We start from the raw sequence: 25,684 nt of genomic DNA on the forward strand, positions 1-25,684 counted from the left end.
TGATTTTCTTTATATATTTTAATTTTTTTTTTTAATTAAATTTTTTATTTTTTTTTTAATTAAATTTTTTATTATTTTTTTTTATTATTTTTTTTTTTATTTTTATTATTATTATTTTTTTTTATTATTATTTTTTATTATTTTATTATTATTTTTTATTTTTTTTATTATTTTTTTATATATTTTTTTTTTATATATTTCTTTATATTTTGTACAAAATCATTTCACTAAACGACCATGTGAACGCCATTTTAGCCTGTCATAACTGTTATCGATTATCGATACTACTAGGGCATTTGTCATATTTATTACCGCTGTACCACACATTTCATATATTGTTGTTAGAACTTTTTTAATTGATTTATAAATATTATACATGGTGTTATGAAGAAATTATTTTTATTATAATTGTTTCACAGTTCGATATTTACATATACATATGTATATACTGTGCATAAGCATAAAAACAAATGACGGCCGAGCATTTTGGTGGCAAGCACCTTCCACTAGTTTTAAATTTATTACTGATTTAAATTACTACTTGATCAGTAATTGATTCAATTTTAGCTGCAATTTTGTTTGCTCTAAAATTTAATGAATGCGTATGAAGTGCAATTAAACCATTTTCGCACATTTTCTTGTGTACATATTTGTGCTCGCGTAAAAATAGCAATGAAATATGCAGTAACGAGTACATATTTACACGTGCACGCCTGCTAATACTAAATATATATGTATACGTATACAAAAATACATTTCCAGTAGTATGTGTGCGCTCAGTTAAACCCACAAATGGCTATAGTACTTCCGTCGTATAGGCATGCGGGCTGTGCTTCACAGCCTCTATAGCTTGCCGTTAGCTTTCAATGTTGAATATGAGTAAATACTTTTATGCTGTGCAAACAAACAAATAAAATCCTAATGAGTTTACTGAAATCCAAATCCTAAAAAATCCCCAATGGTTTGCTACCGAAGGCAAGGCAGCAGACGTTAGGAAAATCAGCCGTGCGCGGAGTGTGAGTGAATCAGTGGTGGCAGACGCTTTAGCTTAACTTCGGGCTTGGGCTGTCAGCGCGCTACGTAGCCGTAGTAGCTGTGCATCTAAACTGATTTTGTAGCAGACAAACAAAATCATATTGCTTGCCAGTGAATGTGGAAGTTGAACTCAGCGCTAGTATAAAAAACATACATACACAAGTAAACAATGATGCTACCTATGTGTGCTGTAAGAATAAGCTGAAACCTATATATGTACATGCTTCAGTTGCAACCAACTAACGCCACCCGCTGCAATGACTTGCAGTAAATAATTGAAAAGTTTCGAAAGTACTGCAACTACTGCTATTTTGCCACAACTTTTATTAGCATGCTTACGACTGTTGCTGCTACTGGCACTGCTTACTATGTCAGCTAGTATTTTTTTCCATTAGTTTGTTATGACTGCGCTATTAATTTATTACCGCACTTCTTAATGTGCTTAACTCTCAGCAACCACTTAACGCCATAAACAAATGCAATTTCCTTTGCAACACCCCCCACGTGAGGAAGCTGCTGAACAGGTCCTTGCATTAATATGCACTTCTTCTGGTCCAGTTGACCCATTCACTGAATATCTAATTTTATTTACACTGTGGTAATTATTTGTGACTGTCGGTTGGAAGTTTTTCAATTCAGTGGTTTGGTTGTGATACTCTCAGAGCTGTGGATTGTTGATTACTATTGCCTCAGGTCTTGGAACACAAGTGATACGGTCCATAAAGTTTCATTGAGGTAGTGTTGATGATGGACAGATTAAAAAGCTTTTTCTTTAGGTCAAAGGAAGCTTAACAACATTGTAGTGGTCATCACAGGCCACTTATTCTTAAAAAAACACCTTCAGAAAATGAGCAAAAATGGATTCGGCGGAATGCAGGTCATACATGATGAGACGCTGGAACATTATTTGCGAATGACTAGCCTTTAGTCGGATGAGAATGGACGTATTATATTTGCTGGATAAGACTGAAATTGGTTACCTACCGGGGGCACAATGGGCCTGCGGTACGACGCGTATGCTCTTCCCTTTTCAATCATCGCTAGCTTTTACAGTTTGTATAAACTTATTCCTTCGTTTTTGAGATATTCATCGAAAAGTGTGCAGACGTCCTCTTCTTGCCGAGAAGCTGCTCATTTATCATAGATTATCACCTAAGGCAACAATCTCCAAAGAAATTGTTCAGATCGCACCGTTCAATATCAAGATACATATCATTCTATCTCCTTTTATAATATATAAATGCCATGAGGGTTATTATAGCTTATATGTAGCCAAAGTTAATATTTTTTCGTTTTCTTTGAACTTACGGCCTTTAGCAAGCCTAAAAGTCTATACCTCCTTTGCTTCATACTCGTGCCTTTTATGCGTTGAGTACCTTTCCTTACACACTTGTCGCTTTCGTCGCCCCATTGACTTCATTTCCGCTTCATCACTATCGCACTTCCTTTGACACAATTGCACGAGCGAAGCGGCGCGCGCGTCTCCGTGTTGCTCACTTATGCAGCCGCATGACAGCTTTGCAGTGCTACTCACCCACCTATTGATCGTTTGACCGACCGCGTTTACCGCAAATTATCCAAAAGTTTTAGTTGTGCATAAATTTTCCTCCTGCGTTATTTGTTTTTCTTTTGCTTTTAATTTCTGTATTTTTTCTCTACATTTTTCTTGCGACTCGGCGACACGCCTATCACCACTCTGCGCCCCGGGTTTCACTTTTCGCTGTCGTTGAGTAGTTGTTTAAACGTTTTATGCGGCCGCTAATGCACTGCCTTTGCATACTAGTAGGCGTCTTGGCCGGCAACTTATTTAAATTCCATAAGTTTTTTATATCTGCGCGGCTTATTTACACTTTATTTGTCGTTTAACTCACGTTGCTTACGCGCAATCTGACTTCTTGGTTATGTTTGTATAGATACATATATGTATGTATGTATATATATTTTTCTGTTTTATTTGTTCCTTTCATTAATGTTTTCTTCATTTTCATTACTTTTTTCTTAATCGTAAAATGTCTATTGTCGCCTTGGTGTGCTGATTTTCCACGTTCTGCATTTTTCTGTGTTTGCTGTCACGTTTTTGCGCTGACACATCGCTTCCTTATTCGATACAGATGCTACCAACAACCATTTTCCTTTATTTATTTACTTTTACACTTGAATATACTTGTTTTTGTTGTGTTTTCGCACTTTATTTACATGTTTTTTTGTATTGTAGTTGCGCCTTCCAGCCCATGGAAATTTTCATGTTGCTGTCCACACTTTATCCACACTTCTTTTGTGTAGTTTTGTCGTTCGTTCATGAATTAATGCAGCATTTTCTGCTTCGTAACTCGTTGAATAAGTTGTGCTGGCTCGCCATTGGCGACTTTTGACACCTATACTTGCATGTACGCAAGCTTTTGTTTTACATTTTTGTTGCATTCGTAGATTTGATTTAATTTTTTTTGTCACAGTTGACAACTTTTTTGTAAAACAGCTTTGTCGTCTTTGAAATTCGGCTTACTACTTTCGTAGTTAACTAGACTGCTTTAAGGGGTTATATACAGTTAGGAGGTCGAAAAAAAGGCATTTTTCAAGAATTTTTTCTAAGCAAACTATTTGGTTTATTAATTTGAAACTTGGCAGGTATATTATGACAACCTTAAACTATATTCACATGTTTTTTTTTTGCCAAAAATAATTATCGAGAACGTTGATATTGCCAATTTTGCAGAGGTCCGACTTCTTGCGGTGAGCACGATATCTCTGGACTGGATCATCTAAAATGCAAAAACCAGATAAATTTCATTAATATAATAAATAATCTAGTGCTTGATCGAAGGAATTAGCAAATAACATTTTTTTGAAAAAATGGCGTCTACTCAAAGCAAAAGGTTCGATTTTCGACCAAAATTCGTGTCTTTAATTGTTTCTAAAAATAAGAAATTTTCATCGGATGGGGAAATCCTTCGATTAAGTACTAAAAAATATAGTTAAGAAGCTTATGTAAAAATTTCAGACCGATCGGTTCAGCCGTTTCTGAGAAATCTTGCTCACCGACTTTGAAAACACCGTTTCGAGAAAAACGAGTTTAAAGTTTTGAAAGCACTTTACTTGTAGTCGGCGCGCCTTCACTAATGTGTCTATAACTTCGAAAATATTCGTCGGATCGACTTAAAATTTTGTATGTGTATAGGTAGGTAGGTATATATTAAGAAAACGTAAAAACAAAAAAATCGATTTTTTGAAAATCCTAACTGTATATAACCCCTTAATATTTTCCGTTATCACTTTTTTTTTAGTTTTCCATGAAAACTCCCAGAAGGAAACGCTGAAGATCCTAAATAGGGCTGAATCGATGTAGGCTTGCGTACGAGTCCCTCAGTGTTTGAGTTATTGAGCTGAAAATTTGCAAACCTTCTTTTCACCCCAAAAAGCTGCTGATTTGTCGGAATCTTCCATATCCAACCTGTTTAGCATCTAGCTAACATATAAACTGTCTGATCAAAATCAAGTTTTTGTATGGAAAACTTTTTATTTGTGATTGCTCAGCAGCTTTCTAGAACGAAATTCGTCGTCATCCACTTCACTTCGTTTGTAATCCGTACTCTTCGTCTTCGCTCACTTTTTTTTTGTTTACTTTTTCGCAGTTCCTGTCATACTTATGTTAATATGGCGTTTGTTTTTTTCTGTTTGTTGACCTCTTTTCTCCTTACTCACCACATTTTCATTTTACGGCCTGCTCTTTTCCGCGATCAAAGACAATTTCATACATTAATAATACAAGAAAAACCTTGTACTGTTATCATATTGTCTTTATAGTTTTTCCTGTGCTCCTTTCTGGTTTTGTTTCGAAAACAAGATTTCTTTTTCGCATATCCTTTATTCGCACTCTGTTTGCGTTGAAAAGCCTGGCTTACAATACAATTCTTTTCATTGTTATGTATTTTTCATGCAATTTTTCCTTTGATTCGCAATAAATTCAATTTATGTTCGAAATTCGCCATGCATTTTCGTATAAAATGCGAGTGAGACGCCATTTCCATTTGATTTTGTAAACAGTAAAAGTTCATACAGTGAAAATGTTTTGCAATTGTTGTTTCGATATCTCTATTAATATCGATATTTCGGCATAATTTCATTATATGTAAGTGTTTAGACAGTTGAGAGAAAAACAAAAGTTCAACCTAACCCATTTTGAAATATTTGCAAATTATCGCTATTTGTTCTTCCAGCTCCTTAGGAAGTCTGCGCAAATCAATTTCTCTGTTTAGTTTATCATGAAATTAATAATAAAATTGCTGTGCATTGTTTCCATTGCATGCCAAGTCTGCCACATTTTCTCTTTCTACTATTATAAATACTTATGTTGATGATACAACAAAAAGTATGAGGCAAGCAAAATGACGAAAATACACAGAAAAGCGTGGCAAAGTGAAAAAATAAAAATAGTGCCAATACATTGATTGCAATTTCACTGCCAATTTCAATTTAAATATGGCACAGACAGCGCCGAGATCAGTTCAAGCACAAAGTCGACACGGCGGTCTACTACCAAAGCGCGCACACAGTCGTTGACAATGCATGCTGTGAAGGATATATTGTAAATATATCAAAATAATGGGAATAATAGGTCATAAAATCCCACACATTTACAAACATACATGCGAAATATGTATAACATACATGAAAGGATGTGTGTTGCGCGAACTTTGGACAATTTCTGACACTAAATGGCCTTACAAAATGAAAAAAGTTAAGTTTATACGCAAATGTTGTATTGATGTACTGCCGCTTACTGTGTATTTGCTTACGCGCCTAAAAGTTTGTTACACATATATACATAGCGGCTATACGCCCGCGTTTTATCGGCATTTTTTATGTGCTGCTCAATTTCCTTTAAGTAATTTATGTTTGAAATGAGACCTGAATTTTTTCCTTCCTTCATATTTTATTAATTCACTTTTTAACAGTTTCTTTCGTGTCTGTGTGCGCCTTTTATAAGTTGATTGTTAATAACGCTTGAAAATTTTCAAGGCATTTGCATATCTTTTATTTATCAGCGCAATTTCTCGTACTTACATATGCGTACATACACTAGCACATACTCGTATACATACATATGTATGTTCATATGTTCGAATATATAAATATATGCTCGCTTAATGATAATGTCGCTTCCTTAAAGTAACAATGCATAATAAAAATTCATAATTGCAACGAAAATCCTGTGCAGGCTTGTTCACATGAAGGTCTGCTTCGCTTGCTCTGCGCGTCTTTGCGGTAGCTTTGCCGTGAAACATGTGAAGCATAATTTGAATAATACTTTTCTTTTTTTCGCTTATAGCGTATAGTTGCCATACAATTAAAAATCATACAATATTAAAATTTTGACGAAATTGTATAAAAATATTTCTTTTCCTTTTTTCCCGTGCAATTAAGTGCTCAGAAATGGTAAAATATTTCAGTAGTAGTCTGCTTTTGTGCGCTTACATGGCTGAAAGTAAGTTTGTTTTCTCCGTTCTGGTTACGTAGACTCGACTGTATTGAATTTTCTCTAGACTAGCGGTATTTTTAGTCAAAAACTTTAATCTCAAGAGCACTCAAATCAAAATAAATTTTAACATAATATTTAAATGTGTTGATGGTATCGAAAATCGATAACACTAGCCAACAAAAGCAGTTATTAACAAGGCGTTTAGACTCAGTTAAAATGTACTAATAATGAAAATCCAAGTCTAAAAAATTAACAAAGAAAGTTTGAAACTTTTCGAGATGAATTTTCACTTATATGTATGTATGTATATTTTTACAAAAACCATTTGTCGTGTTTTATCGTAGTAAAATTATTAAAAATTATTTATAATTAAAATTATTAAATATTATTGAAATATTTGACGTTCCATAACATTCCATTTAAAAATTCCCGTTATTTTTTGTAATTTCCAGCATGTGAAATATTTTCCTTGCATACTTGCAGGCGTTTATGAAAACGTATTGGTTTATTTAAAAAAAAATCTGCTTATTGCACTTAGAACATCTCGAAATTTGTTATATCTTTGCCCGTCCGCTTTCAATTTGGCACCCTAGCAAGTGTTTTTTGTCATGGAAAATAATTTTTTCTGATTCTAATTCTTCTAATATACTTTTAGGCGTTGAGCCTTTAAAAGCCCCATATTTTTGCCCGTCAGCTTTCAATTTGGCACCCTAGCAAGTGTTTTTTGTCATGGAAAGTAATTTTTTCTGTTTCTAATTCTTCAAATATACTTTAAGGCGCTTAGCGTTTATTGTATCACTAAACAATTTTGTTTTAGCATAATTAGTTGATGGCAAAGCAAAATATACTATAAAAAGAGCTTCTCATATAAGCAATAAATATAAAATAGGTGCTGCCTACATTTAGGGGCTGTCAGTAAAAATCAGGCATTTCATGATATGCCTTCAAAATTCCATTTACACCTACCACACAAGTAAATTGCATTGCTATAAAATAGACATTGCCTATATTTAGGCGCTATCAGTATGGCTATTGTCTGTTTCCGCAACGGAAACACACCATGGCAAAACGGTAAAATTTACAAATTGATGCACGAAAATGTGCATTAATTTAAGCCACACAACAGCAGCTTGTTGTTGTTGTATCGAATTTACTTGTTCAACCAGCAATAACATGTTTGCATGTGTGTGTGTGTGCTAGTATTATGAGTTTACAAATTGTTAGCATACATTTAGACTAACATATGACCGTAAATACCTGAAATGCAAGTAATTGCTTCTTTAAGCAACTCTGCATGTTGACGCTATTTATCTGCTCTTGAGTAATCCTCGTTAATTTGCACAAATGTGCAACTAAAATGCACCAAAGGATATACATACAAGCATTGTACATATATTTTGACAGCAAGTAGGAAACATGAGCAGCTCACGTGAGCGAAGCGCGCCGAGCAAGTGTCGGTTTTGGAGGGAGTGATTTCGGAAGTCTTCTTTGCTGCTTGCTTGCACACACGGATAGCTTTTAAAGTGTGTGTGTGTTTCCATGTGGTTTGGTGTCCTGCGTCTATGTGCGCACTGAGCCGACGAGATAAACCAAGCATCCGCCTGTCGCTCGGCTTCACACAAGCGCAACCAAGCCTTTTCTGTTTAAGAGCATATTTGAAGCGTTGCCTTCCATCCATCATATGTAGATTTTTGGTTGGGTGTGTGCAAAGGTGAAGCTGGTCACAATCAAGTTTATGCCTCAGCTAATAGTTAACCACTGGTTCCCTCATCTAAATGCAAATGTCTTGGCTCGAAAGGTAGCTACTCACACCGACTCATATATGTATGTATGTATGTATATGATCTCGACAAGTGACCTGTCTGTTGCCTCTTTGTAATGCCAAGCCAAACAACCGCTTGACGCGCTGCTTATATTACAAGGCATCTGGCGCCTTTCGCTGGCATTGCTCGACAACCTGTGCGCCATTCTGTTAGCTAGTTGCTTCTGATTTTCGGGTTCGCATGTTCCATATTTTCCCTATTTTTTCTGCTGTTTCTCCTGAAGCGCTTTTCTTGCGTTCTTGCGTGTTCTTGTCTTATCACACGCGTTAGCAGCTTTAGCGAGGTTTGCCTCGAGTTTTGTGTTTCGGCTGCTGTAGCTGTAGCGATTGTGCGTGCGCATTCTGTTGTGTGCGGTTAATGTCATCGTTGGTCGGGGATATTACATGCAGCATGCTTGCTTAGCGGTCGGTCCAACTAGGCGTATCAGTGTTCTTAAGTACTTTAATGCGAACTTTCAAGTTTTTTTGGCAATTTTTGAAAGCTGGGTTTCCATTTCTGTAAATTTTTGTAAAATATATATTTTTTTGAATTATTTTTTTTTTAAATTTTTTTTTTCAGAAAAAATTATAGTATTAAAATTTTTTTTCGAAATTATTTTTTCTATTTTGTTTTTAATTTTATTTTTTTTTGTTTTTAAAAAATTTACATTCTTTTTAATGTTTATTCATTTCTGTTTAGTTTTTTGATTTCATTAATTTTATTTTTGAAAGTATTTTATATTATACAATTATTTTTTAATTTTTTTTTCATGTTTTTTAATTTTTTGTTTTTTTATTTTTCTTAATATTTAATATATTTAATATATTATCAATTTGAATGTATATTTTGATGTTATAAAATTTATTCTTATTTTTATTTATTTTTTATTTTAATTTTTAAAGCAGTAATGTTATGTAAATATTTCCATTGCATTAAAATTTTTTTGTAATATATTATTAGTGAAGTTTTAACACAAACATTTCTATATTTCACCGCTTCTTCTTTACCTTTCTTCTTCGATTACTGGCCACCGCGCTCAAATTGCTTTTATTTAAGTTTTCTGCCGTTCCAATTTTTTCCACTTGCCGCGCCGTTTTTAGGCCAAATATGTGCTCGCTTATACTTACATCCATACATAATACGCTCCATCTGTGAGTGTGCATGTGTATGTTTGTACCGGAAAGCAAATTATCTTACAATATGCTCTGGCGCCTAAAAGCAGATTACTATCAGCCCTCTTTCACTCCTTGTCCTCATGCATATACACACATATGTACATACATATGTTTGCATGTATGCGTTTACGTGCGTGCCACAGTGCGTAAATGGCCTGCCGCTGCTTACCGCTTTTCATCGGCGCCATTGCTGTCCTTCATTGTCTTGCCAAAAACAGCTAGCCAATAAATATTTCGAATTTTGTCTTCTTAGTCACTGCTGCTCACACGCCAACAAGACGGCTTTTTTCTATACATACACACGCTACATACTCTTTTCTTTGTTTGTAATTCAACGCAAAGGAATTTTGTAAAGTATTGTGTTCGAAAATCTGCGTACGCTATCTTTTGCCGCACTGCCGCAAACTATGCCGCAGCTATTTCGAAAAAAAAAGAATTAAACACACTACCAAAGCGCAGATTTTTGGTTATGTTTTTTTTATGTGTCCACAAAGTATGTGTTTTGGGGCTACGCGTTTGGTTTAACCTCAATTCCCTTGGCTGACGCATCATTGTGTAGCATAATTTTAGGCGTAAACGATTTTCTAACCTTCAAAAAAATGCTTTTGGGCGCAATCTATTTTCTAATCTCCAAACACGTCGTGCCATATCATACTGCGTTACAGTTACCTACATATTTTTCGAAAATTTCATATTTATTTTGGAAAGAAGGCAATTTATTTTTTCATACTTTTGATCATGAGATACCCTGATCAATCAGCAATGTTTTATAATTAGTTTTTTAATAATATAAAACAGTTCGGTAATATTTCGGAGTTCCGAAAACATCAAGTTTTTATTCCGAAAATATTGAAAGTTTGATTTATTTACATTTTCTGAAATTTGGTATTTCCAATACTCCATTCTTGACTTCGACACTGCTTACAAATCATAAAAAAATTACGAAATTTTTCGGAATTCCGTTAAAAAAATTAGGAAATATTTCGGAATCGCGAAAAATATAAAAAAAGGGTGCAACAAACATTTTTCACTCCGAAAATGTTATAGGCTTTGACTTATACATATGTTTACATTTTCCAAATTCCGTTATCACTACTTTTGCAATTATGTATGTATTTTTTTAACAATAGAATTAGGAAATATTGGGTAGTCCAAAAGTCTTTTCGTATTTTCCGGGAAATCATAAAAAAAAATTGAGAAATATTTCGGAGTCCCAAACACATTTTTTTTTTTTCAAGACTTTGTCTTATTTAAATTTTTCTAAATTTCGATATTTCCAATATTCCATTTTTGGCCTAGACATCGCTTATAAATTATAATATTAAAAAAAATTTGGAAATAAGTCCCGAAAAATTAAAAAAAAAAAATCTTAAAATAATAGAACACACTACAAATTATGCAAGTTCTGAGTGTTTTAAATACATACCTGACTTATGATCGTCTACGACATTTTAAAAAACTTCTTTAAATTAATATGATTCATGGTTAAACCCCTATCTTGTTTAAGAATTTTCTTTATTACAATGAATCCGCGCTACATTTCACCAATTTTATGGCCATAATTGTGTTGTAACTGCACAATTACAATATTTTACATTTTTACTACACGGCCGCCCTCTTCCCAATTGCAAAGGAAGAGAAGCCATCAAATATAATAAATCACAAATGCCTCACTTGCACCACTCCACACCCCTTTATTATATTTTCTTCATACATTTCTGCTAGATTTTCCACACTCATACCTTTGCCGTTTCCTTTTTACTTTAATGCTATTTTCTTTATACGCCTGCATGCGCCTAAAAGTCTACTTTAATTTGTTGCATGTCACATGACAACTGCGGCACAAGCCAAAAAGTTAAGCCATGCAAAAAAAAGTAGAAAAATTAAATAAAAAAAATCTCGCAGAGCGCTTGAGCGCGCCGCGCACCGCAAACGAGTCGTGGCAATTGTTGACAAATATAATTATATTTAATAATTAAGCTATAGCAATTTTGCCACTGCCGTTTTGCCTGTTCGTCGCGGCTTTAGTTGTTGTAGACATCAACGCCATGCCATGCCTTGCCTTCGTTTTTGTCGGCGTCTTCGGCGTAGCCACTTCACTGGCATACACACCCGTAGCTTACTTAATGATGCGTGCATGGAATTGAAGTTGTTTGAGTTGCCGTTGATTTCTTATATAAATATCCCAGTCCATCCTTTTCTCTTATTGGTTTCTTGTGAAAAATTATGTCTATTACTCACTTTCAGCAGTTCGTAAATTGAGTTATCATTTAACACTCCAGTAGTCGCGCGTACTACAATAGTAGACCACTTGTGTATATACTTTTAAGTTTTAAGAATAACTATTAGCAAGAAGTCTGATTTTAAGTTACTAATATGTTTAAAATGAATATTTTTTTGGTTGATTTGGTTTTATAATAAACTGTTACTTATTATTATTAAAACAAATTTTTTTATTTACAAATATTTCGTTTCAAACCCTTATGTCTAAAATGTTCTACACATGTAGTACGCGCGACTACTAACGGCACAAAAAGGGGCGCGACCACTGGAGTGTTAAATAATGCATTGCTTGTGATTTTTTTTCTTTTGGCTGTCGTGGTGGGTAATTTTTTCTCATTGAACTGAGTGTTTCCTACACGTTTACACGTTTTAGCTTGCGTTTTATTCTTATTTTGAAGATTGTAAATGGTTTTACACTTTATATTGGGTAGTCGAAAAAGTCTTTTCGTATATCTAATCAAACTTCAACTTATTTTTTATATATCTATGCTAATAAATAAATAAACAAATATGCACCATTTTGGTCGACTACTTTTTGTCACTTTTCCGCCAGAAACACTATTCCATCAGTGAAAAACTTTCTTCAGTGTATATACATATATTTTTATATTTCTTTGTTGATTTTTGTGATATTTTAAATTTTTTTGATTTTTTACTTTTTTAAATTTTTAGTTGTGGGGTTTTTTTATTTTTTTAAATTTATTTTTTTATTGTTTTTTATTTTTATTTGTTTTTTTATTTTGTTTTTGTTTATTTTTTTATTTTTTATTTATTTTTTTTTTATTTTTTTTTTTTTTTATTTATTATTTTATTTTTTATTTTATTTTTTATTTCATTTTTTGTTTTTTATTTTATTTTATTTTTTTCTTTATTTTTTTATTTTTTTCTTTATTTTTTTAATTTTTTCTTTATTTTTTTCTTTATTTTTTTCTTTATTTCTTTAGTTTTTCTGTTTTGTGTATTTTTTAGTTCTTTTTCTTTCTTAGTTTTTTCTATATTTTTATATATGTACGCATTTGAGATTATATATGTATGTATGTATATATATAAAATTTTGATTTTTTTGTGAGAAATAGAATAGAAGAAAACATATTCTTCGGTAATTTGCGATATTTTTTATGAAAAACCTGATTTACTGCAAAAATACGTCAAAGCTTTCTTATCTCATTGATTCAATAATATGCTTTGTTTAAACAATCAATTTTAATGAAATTGACATTTTTGTTGTATTTATTTGAGGTTTTTGCTTTCTGTTTTGTTTTTATTTTTTGGTTACGTTTCCTCTCATATTTCACTCACACTCAATTCGCTCACTGCAGATTCAATACATAATGTCATTTTTGCTTGAACAATTTATTTCAAATTTGAAAAAATTTTTATAAAATGGAATACACTTTGTGCTATTAAAAATCTAAATTGCATAGACCCTAACGTAATCAATAAGCAATTCGCCAAACTCCAGCCAATCATCAAAATTTTTTTCCACCGCTTTCAGCAGCGTGCTCATGGCTCGTTCATTCGTATTCTCCCATGGTTTCTGCGGTTGCCAGTCGTATAAGCCTTCGTTGAAATCATTCACACCGCCGATACCGTAACCCAGAGTGATGTAGAATTCTTGATCGAAGGGCGCCACTTTACTACCCTTCTTAAGTAAATCTCTGTTCGGCAACTCTAGCTCATCTTTGTTTAAATTAGCCAGCCTACCGTGGCTGTTGGGGTTGAAATTACAATACACCTCATTGTCTACGGCTACCGAGATATGCTCTTCCGTCCAAATCAGCGTGTAAACATGGAAGTCGTTGCCCAAGTCGAGCTGCTGCGCATTCGGGAATTCGCACAATTTTTCCCAACGCCAACTGCTATTCGCGTTCACAATCAAACCACCGAAGAGATGCATTTTTGTACCATTTACATAGCTGAAGGCGATGCGCATTTGACCCGACTGATAGTCGTCAACACCATATTTTTCATTCACTGGCTGCAGCCACAATTGGGGAAAGACCCAGTTGGCGCGTGGCAATTTCGCGCGTATCTCAACGCGTCCATATTGGAAGGTGAAGTGTTCCTTTGTGGAGAACTGTGCGGCTATGAACGGCGGTATAGATAAGTAAGTTGTCGCGCTGCCATCGCGCACACATTCTTCACTGTTCGCACGGCCGGTGCAACGCGGTCCGATATCATGTTTAATATTCAACGGATGATTGTGCTGTTGAAAGTGACTGCTGGTGAGTTGTGGGTATATTCTAACCATGCCATTCTTCACTTGCAAGACCTCCGGCACGTTTAAGTACAGAGCGAATTCCTGATCTGGCTTTGTGGCGAAGCGCTCTTCCACGGTCCAACGGTCTTTGCTCAACTGCGTGCCAGAGAAATTATCTTCAAATAGCAATTGATTCGTACATTGCTGCTGACGACCATTTTTATAAGATTGCGAAGGTTTGCATTCATCTGTGCGCACATCAATGATACCAGCGCCGCCTTGGGTGTCGCTGTTGCCGCTACCACTGCTCGTGCCCGTCGTGCTACCGCCGGCGCTGCCGCAGCTGCTGCTGCTTCCACCTTTTCCATTCTCCGCATGTTTTCGTTCCTCGACTGCGTCCGTAGTGTAATTCGCATACTCGCGCACCGTAAACACGCCATTGTCTTCACGATAACCCAAACCATTGTAGATCACATAAGTCCAATAGTAGAGCGTATCACCAATTCTCAACTTTGCGTTGCGTTCGTGGTAACTCCAACGTCCATTCCTTGTTTTAACAATATCTCTGGACCAGGTGCCCGCTTCCAAACCCTCCATTTCTTCATTGAGTTTGCCGTGGAAGGCGAACAACGTGATGCCCTCCTCGTGCGGTATGGATACTTCAAATCCTTTTGGATAGTAAACAACAATTTTTGCTTTCGGCACCTCATAATGCGGTATACCTAGCGCCATGGCTATAATATAGCCCATGACAACAATGAAACGCAGCTGCCACATCTCGTTGATTATAAGCTTATTTTCACACTATTCTTTGTTATAAATGCTGTGTAGGACAACCGCGTTGCGCGTCTTCTATCAAACTACTACGACCGCTGCTCGCTGAGCCTCGCAATATGAAGCTCTCATCAGGTGCTGATAAGTTTTTTTTTTTTTTTTTGGCGAAAGCATTGTAGGTTTCTAACGTCAATAAAAGCATGGGCAAACCAGTTCACCAGTTGTGGTAAATCACAAAAACCGAGAGAATACGAAGAATCGCCATAGCGTGTGTCAGCTCTCAACCAAGCGCTCTTACTCACTTTCGTGGTTTGTTTTCATTTTTTGTAGAACATACATTAATCATTGTTGTTTTTGTAGTTTAATCCAAGTTATTCTGCGCTGCAAAATCACAGGAATATAATTACACATACATGCATACCGTATGTATATGGTGTGCAAAAAATTTACAGCACGATATTAATTATTATGATGCCGTGCATAAATATTCGGTAAATAATCGGTACGAATGACTCACGTGTGGAATTGGTAATTTTTGTACCCTGCACAGGCTACAGGTATGTTAAGTGTGCCACGAATTTTGTAACAGCGAGAAGGAAATGTCGGTGACCCCATGAAGTACTATGTGTATAAATGATGAGCTTGACCAGCTCAGTCGATTTAGCCATGTCCGTCTATACATACGCGAACTAGTCCCTCAGTTTTTGAGATATCGTTCTGAAATTTTGCTCACAACTTTTTCTCGCCGAAAAGCTCCTCATTTCGTAAAATCGCCGATATCGAACCACTGTATCATATAGCTGCCATACAAACTGACAAATCTAAAAAAAAGTTCTGGTATGGAAATTTTTTTTTTTTACAATTTTTTTCACGAAATTTAGCACAGTGAGCTTATTTTACTTATTTTTTACTTTCCTTATATTATCAACAAAAAATATGTTCAAATGGTATTTAAAAGTTATTTGAAAGTCACAGCAAGCGTTGCCTCTGTTTTGCTCATTACTGCTTATTCATGCTTATGCAGGTGTGTATGTAAGTGTGTAGGAAAACCAAAGCTCTGAAATTTCCCGTATTATGCCCGTTACAATTAGTTGCAAGTAAGCTTTTATTTTCGAGAATTTTTGCAAAAATACCGCTGCACATAAATATTTTCATAAATGAGATGTTTTAATCGGCAGATGCACAGTTATACTCGTACAAGGTTGTGAGTAGAGCTTTTGGATTTGCCTTGCTTTTTTCATAACAATATTTAAATCGCTGAGATTGCGATCTTAAAAAATGTATTAAACGAACACCACACACTCAAACACTTCGTTGTTACGACTAATTGAGGATTCTCGCTTAATTGAAAATATACTTGCGAGAATTTATTGAAAAAGAATAGCTTATAACAGTGGATGGCTGGCTATCTACTATGTATGTAAATTGCTTTGCTTATGTATACTGAGAATTCGCGCTCAAAAAACGTTGAGTAAAAGAAGAAAGGTGGATCTTAAATTTTTTATACACAAATATTTTTGTTAGTTATTAATTCCTTATAAAGTTCTGCTTGAAGAAATTAGTTATGCAAATATTTAAAATCTCCAAAGTATTCTATAGTGGTACATATTTGGTTCAATAAAGTTAATTATAAATACATATATAAAAAAAAAATATGTTGAAGTTTGTTTAGAAATACGAAAAGACTTTTTCGACTACCCTATAAATCGATATTTTTCTTTTAATTTCACACTTGTTGTGCCCTTTAGGGATTATTATGTTATAAATTTATTTATCTTTTTCTAATGTATATTGGAATACGTATAAAAATTTATTAAAAATGCATGGTACAAATATCAATGATTTTTGGCGCAATTGCCAAAAGGCATTCGAAAGTTCGGCCTCTAGCTTAGTATACCCCCTTAATTGGCACCTAAGGCTATGTATTACATTTATGCATGAAATCGATAAATATGATGTTTACTAATATCTTTAGTCTGTGCAGTGTATCGAAATTTATTTTTCTTTCAATAAAAAAAAATCTAACAGTTTTAAAGCCACTTCTTAATAAGATCTCACGTACAACTTTAGAAGCAATGTAACGCTTTGACATTTAACGCTGCGATTTATTCTGTCAAGCGACGTAAGAAAAATCACACCCACTTCTCCACACATAAAATATACGAAGTTAAACATAAATATGACAACCGGTTATTTAAAAGCGATTTTATCAAAGCTTTGCAAAGTATTAGACAGCAAAATGTTGCTTTTGAATGCAAGCGAGGCAAAGCGTGCAATTAAGTTCACCCAGAAAAGTTTAGTTACTGGTGAGAAAAAAATTTAAAAAAATATTTTTTACACTACAGCGATTTTTTTTTAAATATGCAAGCCAAGTTTCAAAGAAAAATGTTGTCGTTTTTGCATATATTTATAAGTAAACACAATCAAAGCGACTGCCAAAGTATATAAAATCGACTACAAAGCGGCTATTAACGCGACCGGTTTGCTGCTCTTTGTTATATTAACAACTCTTGATTTATTTTTAGTGATGCTAAGAGAATATTTACTAAAATCAATCGCGAATATAAAGTCTTGCGTGTTATAAAACGCGCTCCCGAAACAATTTGCGCGACTAAAATGTTTTGAAAGACCACAATGCCTGTGGTTTTTCTCAAAACCTGTTCTTTGTTCCATTCTTGGATAAACGCTACCCTGGCGTTTACTTTTCAGCTAATGGGAACTAAAACTGCAAGCCCTTTTGCCACGTAGCTGCCATTATTTATCAAAACAAACGCAAGTTATTTTATTAATTATTAGTGGATCCAGCCACGCGTTGCTGTGGTATACATTTTATGCTATTATTCATATAATAAGCTATTCAATACATTGAAAATATCTAGCCCACCTTCTAAGTCGGTTCGAACAGGACACAGTGCTCTAAATTTTACTAAAATCGGTTCAGTAGTTTAAGGGTCCAACGCGGACAATCAACGTGACACATACTTTTTATGTATAAAGATTTTATTAGGCTAATTTTCATACATAAATTTTATTCATAAACTCTTATTTTAAATACAACCACTCATACCAACAAATCAATATCACATCTCATCGTTATACTGAAAAATTTGTATCGATATCTTATATAGAATAGACTTTAACAAAGTCAATAACCATATCCCCGCTGGATATCCAGCGATCAAAATGCAAAGCTTTCACTTGTTTATATAACGAGCCCATGCCGCGTGGATTCGTATTGCCCCAAGGTTTCTCCGGCCGCCAGCCATATAAATTATCGCTAAAATCGTGTACGCCACCGATGCCATAACCCATGGTGATGTAGAATTCCTCATCGAAGGGCGCCAATTTACCACCCTTCTGCAGCAAACCTTTGTTCGGCAGCTCTTCACCGTCTTTATACATATCGGCTATGACGCCATCCTTAACGGGATTGAAAGTGCAATAGTTTTTATTGTCCACAGCCACCGAAATTTCGTTCTCAGTCCACACCAGTTTGTATGTATGAAAATCGTTGCCCAAATTGAAAATGGCTGTGTCCGAGAATTCGCACATTTTCTCAAAACGCCACTTATCATTCGCATTCACGATCAAACCGCCAAACAGTTGCATTTGTGTATCGTTTACATAGCTAAAGGCGATGCGCATTTGCCCCGACTGATACTGATCGGCACCATATTTTTCGTTAACCGGCTGCAGCCATAGTTGCGGGAAGACCCAGTTGGCGCGCGGCAATTTGGCGCGTATCTCAATGCGTCCGTATTTGAAGGAGAATTGTCCTTTAGTTGAGAACTGTGCGGTAATGAAGGGCGGTATTGATATATACGCTGTGGCTGCACCGTCGCGCACACACTCCTCACTGCCTTGAGCGCCTGTACACGTTTCGCCGAGGTCATATTTCGCATGTAACGGTTTTGCGTGCTGCTGGAAATGACGGTCTGTCAATTTTGGTTTTATGGTAACCATGCCGTTGCCCACTTGCAATACATCGGTTGCATCGTCCAAGTATAAGTTATATTCATAGTCCGGTTTTGTGGGGAATCGTCGCTCTACGCTCCACTTATTCTTGTCCAAACGCGAGCCGTTAAAGTCATCATCGAATAACAGTTGATTAGCACAGCGCATTTCTAAACCATTACGACGCGACGGTGTTTTTTGGCAGCTGCTGCCGCTACGTACATCTAATAAACCAGCGCCACCCTGCTTAGTATCGTCGCCTGTATTAACCATGGGAGTGGCATACTCATTCACTACAAAAACGCCATCATCCTCACGATAACCCAAACCATTGTAGATCACATAGGTCCAGTAGTAGAGCGTATCACCGAGTTTCAACTTTGTGTTCGGATCACGAAAAGTCCAACGTCCGTTCTTCGCTTTGGTAATATCTCGCGCCCATGTGCCGGCCTCCAAGCCATTCATCTCCTCATTAAGCTTACCATGAAAGGCGAAAAGTGTGATGCCCTCCTCATCGGGTATGGAGACCTCAAAACCTTTGGCATAGACATCTATTTTAGCCTTCGGCACCTCATAGGGTGGTATTGCGTACACGGCAGCCACGATATAGCTACACACAGCATACACTAACAATTGGCGCAGCATTTTGTAATTATATTTTTCAGCGAATTTCCGTGTGAATTCAATTGTCGGAACGTATTTTCGTACTGCTGTCTCGCGCACGTCTTCTAACAAACTGTAACCACGCCAAGTCGAGCTCGCCAATATGAAGCTGACATTTGCGCTGATAATTTTATTTTGCCGTAGCGACCATTGCTGATTACTTATGTTAATAATAAATAATGAACGCAAACGAGTTTACGATAGGAAAACCCCATATGCTGATCACACAAAGAGAGAGAAGAGAAGAGCGTGCATAAGTGCTTATAAGCTCTACACACTCTCGCAATCTTAAATTACATTCGTTTTGCGCTTGAAAAACATGCTTATATTTTCTTTTGAATTTACTGTGTAAACACTTATTGTTTAGTTTTTGCTCATAAGCTCGATACCGGCGCCACGCTTTAAACCGGCTAGCTGATATGCGATTTATGAGATTCTTTTTATATGCGTTTGTATGTAAATATACTTGATTGCAATCAAAAACTATGAAAATTTCTAAGAAAACTAATTGATTCTAATATAATAGAATTACAACGAATTGAGTGGCTTTGAGCTCGCCGACTGTGAATTCAAACTTATTCAAGAAGTGCAAACCTCATTAGCAATAGCATCAAACTTCTTCCCTATTAGAATTGTTATCATCATCAAAAGGGGGGTCTCTCATCCCAAACCCACCTTGGCTTCCTCCATACAGCTTTGGAAGAGAGTGTCCGACAAAATATTTAAATAGTATGGAGGAGGCCGAGGTGGAATCATTTTGTTACTTTCTCTTCTATATTCTCGCTTTTGCCAGACTCAGATTGAAATATCTTGGTAGACAAACCTTCGGCGAACCCAGCCAAATGGTTGGGTTTGATATTAACTACCTTTTTATTAGTGATAAGCTCAACGCTGCGTCGATTTATGAGTATCTGGTTAACCATTTTTAGGTGATTTTGGTTTTTCGGTCTTCAAAAATACCCAACGTTCACAGCTGTTCAAGTGAGATCCATCAATTAGGTTCAACCCTACTACCCAAACCAATCTAATATCAAAAGTCAGCACTTTCAGGCTTGAAGGAACTACTCCTAAACTCCTCCCTTCCTTTATATATTTCTTATTTTCTGCTTACTCGTATATTCTTCGAAAATGATTTAGTACGCTCAAGTACATAGAGATTTTGTATAATTTCGCTTTCGCCACTTTGGCAGCAAATACAAATGATTTACGCACACTTGTGGTGACCTTCAAGGATATAGATCTGCTGCTTTTGGCACGTGATTTCCAATTTGAACTTTTTAACCATTTGTCTGTAACCTTTGAGGAAAAGGCGGTCGCCCGCCGAAACGGCGCTATTTGATCCTTGACGCATTGAACGCCAACCTACATACGTTTGTATTGGTAAAGCGCCAAAAACGCGCGCACCATGCAACTTTTTCATGTATTCGAATTTTGGAAATTTGTCACTTCTAACTGTTTTTTTCTATTTCAATTTATGTTTTGTTATTGTTTTCGTGCCACTTTGCACTGACTGTCCAAATCTAAATAAAGAAATATAAATTTCATTTTTCCTGCATTTCATGGGATAATTTTAGCAGACAAAAAGAAACAAGTGTCCGATTCATTTCGAGTTGTGTAGCCAAATCGGTGCCGACAGCGACAAAAATGCAAATGTTGCCAGGCTGACGCCACTGAAAATTCCATGCCATGAGTTACATATAAAGCAGTGTAAACGCGCAGTGGTATGAGTGTGAAATGACAGCAAAAAAGTGTTGAAAAAGTATGCAAGGGTTAACGGGTTAACGGTTTAAGCGCAAAAAGGATACTAGTGTATTGCCAAAAAGGCAGCAAAATAAAAGCCAAAAATCTAACAATTCAATTAGAAGTTTCTGGCCTAGAAAATACACAGACATTACTGACATCGTGGCCAACAAGGAAAGGACTCATTTGGCGCATTAAGTAAAACACTTGCGGCTCGTGACTTTTTGCGGCGCCACCTTTTTGCATTGGATTAATTTTTTATCCATTTATACTACACTTTATTACTTATTTTATCACTGGCTTCCTGCACACTCTATATCAGCTTTAGTATAGTTTATTTGTTGTTTAAGCCTTTTACTTTGTGGAACCCCACTTTTATTTTAATCTCGTATCAATTTAGTTCATTCGAAGTGCTTTGCGTGCGCTCGTGCTGTGAACCCTTTTTATGGCAAAAATATTTACTGAATATTCGTTCTAAAAGCTCAATCGTCGGGTACGGTCGTTCGGTGTTCCATTTATAGAATTATCGAAAATCGATAACTTTGTCCATGTCGAGTGTTTATACAATTCAATTTACACGTAAATAATCAACATTTTTTTTTTTGAATTTTTTTGTCTTACCATACTATAGTATAAAAAATTCATAAATTTTTTAATTATCATAATTTTTTTACTTAAAAGTTTTTTAATTAATATTTTTTTTATTTCTTATATTTTTTTATATTTCTTATATTGTAATGTAAATAACATAATTTTTGAAATAAAATATTAAAAAATTTTAAATAAAAAAATTATCTTAATTAAAAAAATTAATTTAAAAACTTTTTTAATTAAATAAATTATTTTAATTATTTTTAAAATTTTTTTAATAAAATAAAAAAATTATTTAATTAAAAAAAATTATCCTAATTAAAAAAATTTATTTAAAAAATTAAAAATTTTTTTTATTAAATAATTTAAAAATAATTAAAATAATTTATTTAATTAAAAAAGTTTTTAAATTAATTTTTTAAATAAATTTTTTTAATTAATTTTTTTAATTAACATAATTTTTTTATTTAAAATCTTTTTTATTAACATAATTTAAAAAAAAAAAATTATTAACATAATTTTTTAAATTTGTTTTTAAATAAATTTTTTTAATTAGTTATTAATTTTTTTCTAATTGAGAAGTCTTTTCCCTTCTCATACAACCAATTTTCCTTTGCTCTTGTAAGCTTCCACTGATAAATGGCCAATGAATTCATCTTACATTTTGTCGCCACGTTTAACCACTTACTGATGCGACTCACATACATACATAATTGCCCAAAGGGAAATAGATCTGTGTGCGCGCAAGTGCCGCCCTTTCAGCACGTCCAAATGCCATTTATACTTGTAACAAATTGAATTAAAACGTAGCAAGTTGGCAAACGAGGTAAATAAACCCTAAGGATACGGAAGGTCGCGCGAAGTTTTTAAGTGTAGGACATTTTTCGGCCGCCTCGGTCAATACTTGTGAAAATAATTATTTTCATGCTTAAGTAAGGCGGTATGGAATCGTAAATGGTGAATTTATCGCATTCCGGGGTGTCTACTTTAAAAACTACATATAAATTGTCGAACTAAACTGATAATGAAATACCAAGAGACGATAAGATGAAATATGAAAAGTTTTTATTACAAGAGTTATGAATTTTCACAAGTTCGACGAATCGTTTTAAGCGATGGGAGTTTTGCGAGATGTGATTGCACACTACTTTAGTCGAAGTTTTTACGATCTTAACCGATATATGTTACCAAATACAAAGGAAGAGCTGTGGTAGCAGCGATAGTTCGACCTTTCGGTTTTCAGCTATAGACCAAGTTTTTTTTCGATTTAAGACCTATTTGTTCATAAGTTGTGACTTTATGTTTCGTATGCATAGCTTTGCTTTCAGTGAGCAATCAATTTTCTTATTATGTATTTTGTATGCAAACCATCAACTTGAGTTCATATTCTTTGACTTTGTCCTCCACTCATCTCTATCTCTTTTGTCAATGCTGCATTTTCCCGTACTTGCTTAATTTCTTGCGCTATTTCATTATCTTGCCTTTTGACGACATTTTGAACTTTCCGCGCCATTTTCAATTTCATTATCTGCGAATGTTGGCCTTTTGCGTATACTTTACAGTGGTTTCCATTGCATTTCTCGCACGCAGTAAGGCATTTTCGCATAACATACAAAACTACATACATATCCAGCGCTCATTTGGTGACATGCACCACATTACCGATGCACGGCACTCTCTCGTTCATATGATAATTCGATTCGTACATATGTATGTCGTCTGAGCAGGTTCACCGACAGCGTAACGCTTGTGCGAGCATTTTTAAATTTATATTGGAGAAGAAGCAGAAATTGTGACAATGACATACGAGACAATAACAACCAAAAGCGGAAATATTGCAAAACAAAAGCTGAAAGATGGGGGCATGATGAGTGAATGCTTGGTTTAGTGCCCCTGGCACAATCACCAAAGTGAAATGCAATGCTGCATATACTCGGGATGACTGCATGCCTGATTGCTGCACTACTAGTTGATCGTTTGAAGGTGAAAATGGCGACGACACAACACAGCACAGCACAGCAATAAAGGCAGATAGTTGCAAAATCGAAATAAACTTTTGCTGTCGCACAACTGTTGAATGGTCGGCAACAATCAGTTCCTTTGCTGCCAGGCATTCTCACGTGAGTGTGCACAGTTTACAAAGCGTTTTTAATCGCTTACGCATTGCCTACTTAATCATTGTAATGAAGTGGAAGTCTTTGCCGATAACATTCTAAAGGCGCAGCATTAAGCCAGTAATTCTGAAAGTGATTTCATTCTTGCTTTTGTATATTGAGTTAAAAATGCCTGAAATCAATCAGTAATGCGCCAGCAAAGCAATTATGGGTGTCCATTGCTTTCCCGCATTTGCTTATTTAAGGAATTTTTTCATTTGTTTTCAACATTTTGAGGCAATAAATTGATCTGGTCCGAGAAATTTTGATTTGCACACTTTTTATACTCTTGCACCCATTTCCTAGACATAATTGTTGTACGTATCACCTAAAACTAAGCGAGATAGATATGGGGTTTTATATATAAGAATTAGGGTGACGAGAAAAGTTGAAATCCGTGTGACTGTATCTCTGTCCGTCCGTCCGTGCAAGCTGTAACTTGAGTAATCTTGAGATATCTCGATGAAACTTGGTAAGTGAGTTCCTTAGTACAAAAAAAAATTCGAGTTCGTAGATGAGCGTAATCGGACCACTGACACGCCCACAAATCACCATTAACCGAAAACATATAAAATTTCATAACTAAGCACTATATTAAGATATATTGGGTAGTCGAAAAAGTATTTTCGTATTTCGTCAATAGATGTCGTTGCAGTCGTATATCGCCAGAGCTACCAATCACAATTCGGGCAAGTCGAAAAAAAAGTTACGGGTGTTTAAAAATGAAAAAATATATTTCGAAATTTTTGTATAAAAAAGGGAAGAATGTCACGCAAGCCACCAATGAAATTTGTGAAATTTACAGAGACGATGCTGTATCAGTTCGTGCAGTACAACAATGGTTTGCTCGCTTCCGTTATGGAAATTTCGGAACTTCGATTTACACTCATGGAATAATGTCTCTAGAGGAAAAATGGCAAAAAGTGGTCGACCAAAATAAAACATAAGTATTTGTTTATTTATTAATATAAAAATAAAAATATAAGCAGAAGTTTGGTTCGAAATACGAAACGACTTTTTCGACTAGCCAATATTTACTTATAGATATGTATTTTTGTTCATTTATAAAACGTTCTTATTGACTGCATCGAACAAATTCTGTTTCCAAGTATGTAAGTAATTTTGTTCTACTATAATCCCGAAAAAAATCGGGATCCCGTGTCTGCCATTTGTGGATCCCGAAATGTAAAATTGTGCTGCATCGCCATATTTTTTTCAAAATGTCTTAATAATTTTATTTTATTATAATCCCGAAAAAATTCGGGATCCCGTGTCTGCCAATTGTGGATCCCGCAATCCCGAAATGTACAATTGTTACAAATTAAATATGCATGCGCGTATTTATTTTTGCGATATTTCCCGGGCATTGAAGTGTACGTCGTAGCAAACGTGTCCGCATCTCCTGCTCTACTTTGCCTTAAAAAATATAGCACACTCTGCAAACGTTTGCTGCTCTAACTGCCACGAGTCGACGGCAGAAACGCACAAACAAACACGCGCACACTTATTCACATAAAACTACTAGAGCAGAGCAGTGATGTTAGCGTGGCAGACATATGGACAGACAGCCAGGCGGCAAGCTGTGCATTATGAGTTGACCTAGTGATGGCATTTCAATGGCATTCGAAAGAAATAGAGGTTTACATATACATATATATATGTATATTTATACACATATTATATTTATGGGAGCAAATATATAAGTATCTAGGTAAATATGTTGAATATCTGAGCGCGAACATTTTTATTTATTATTGTTGTAGCGCGTATTACAGCTTAAAATGTGTTTATTTCTATTTTGCAGTTGAAATTAGCAGATTTTTAAAAAGTTTTTTAAA

General features: G+C 35.0%; 3 protein-coding genes across 9 annotated transcripts in view; 1 reads left to right on the forward strand and 2 right to left on the reverse strand.

The window, feature by feature from the left end:
• The window catches only part of LOC105232012 (sex-lethal homolog), a 68,869-nt gene that overhangs the window by 15,981 nt on the left and 27,204 nt on the right, over nt 1–25,684 (forward strand). The gene's annotated exons all lie outside the window — the stretch shown is intronic.
• Nucleotides 13,109–14,863, reverse strand: LOC105232011 (gram-negative bacteria-binding protein 3). The gene has a single exon (XM_011213561.4). The coding sequence runs from the start codon at nt 14,746–14,748 to the stop codon at nt 13,183–13,185; it is 1,566 nt and encodes a 521-aa protein (XP_011211863.2). The 5' UTR covers nt 14,749–14,863; the 3' UTR covers nt 13,109–13,182.
• Nucleotides 17,725–19,469, reverse strand: LOC105232010 (gram-negative bacteria-binding protein 3). Its single transcript, XM_011213560.4, has one exon. The coding sequence runs from the start codon at nt 19,342–19,344 to the stop codon at nt 17,866–17,868; it is 1,479 nt and encodes a 492-aa protein (XP_011211862.2). The 5' UTR covers nt 19,345–19,469; the 3' UTR covers nt 17,725–17,865.

Source organism: Bactrocera dorsalis, chromosome 4, assembly GCF_023373825.1.
Source record: "Bactrocera dorsalis isolate Fly_Bdor chromosome 4, ASM2337382v1, whole genome shotgun sequence".
NCBI lineage: Eukaryota > Metazoa > Arthropoda > Insecta > Diptera > Tephritidae > Bactrocera > Bactrocera dorsalis.

Excerpts from the sequence above, each read along its gene's own strand:
- LOC105232011 (XM_011213561.4), bottom strand. The coding sequence starts at position 14,748 with ATGTGGCAGCTGCGTTTCATTGTTGTCATGGGCTATATTATAGCCATG.
- LOC105232010 (XM_011213560.4), bottom strand. The coding sequence starts at position 19,344 with ATGCTGCGCCAATTGTTAGTGTATGCTGTGTGTAGCTATATCGTGGCT.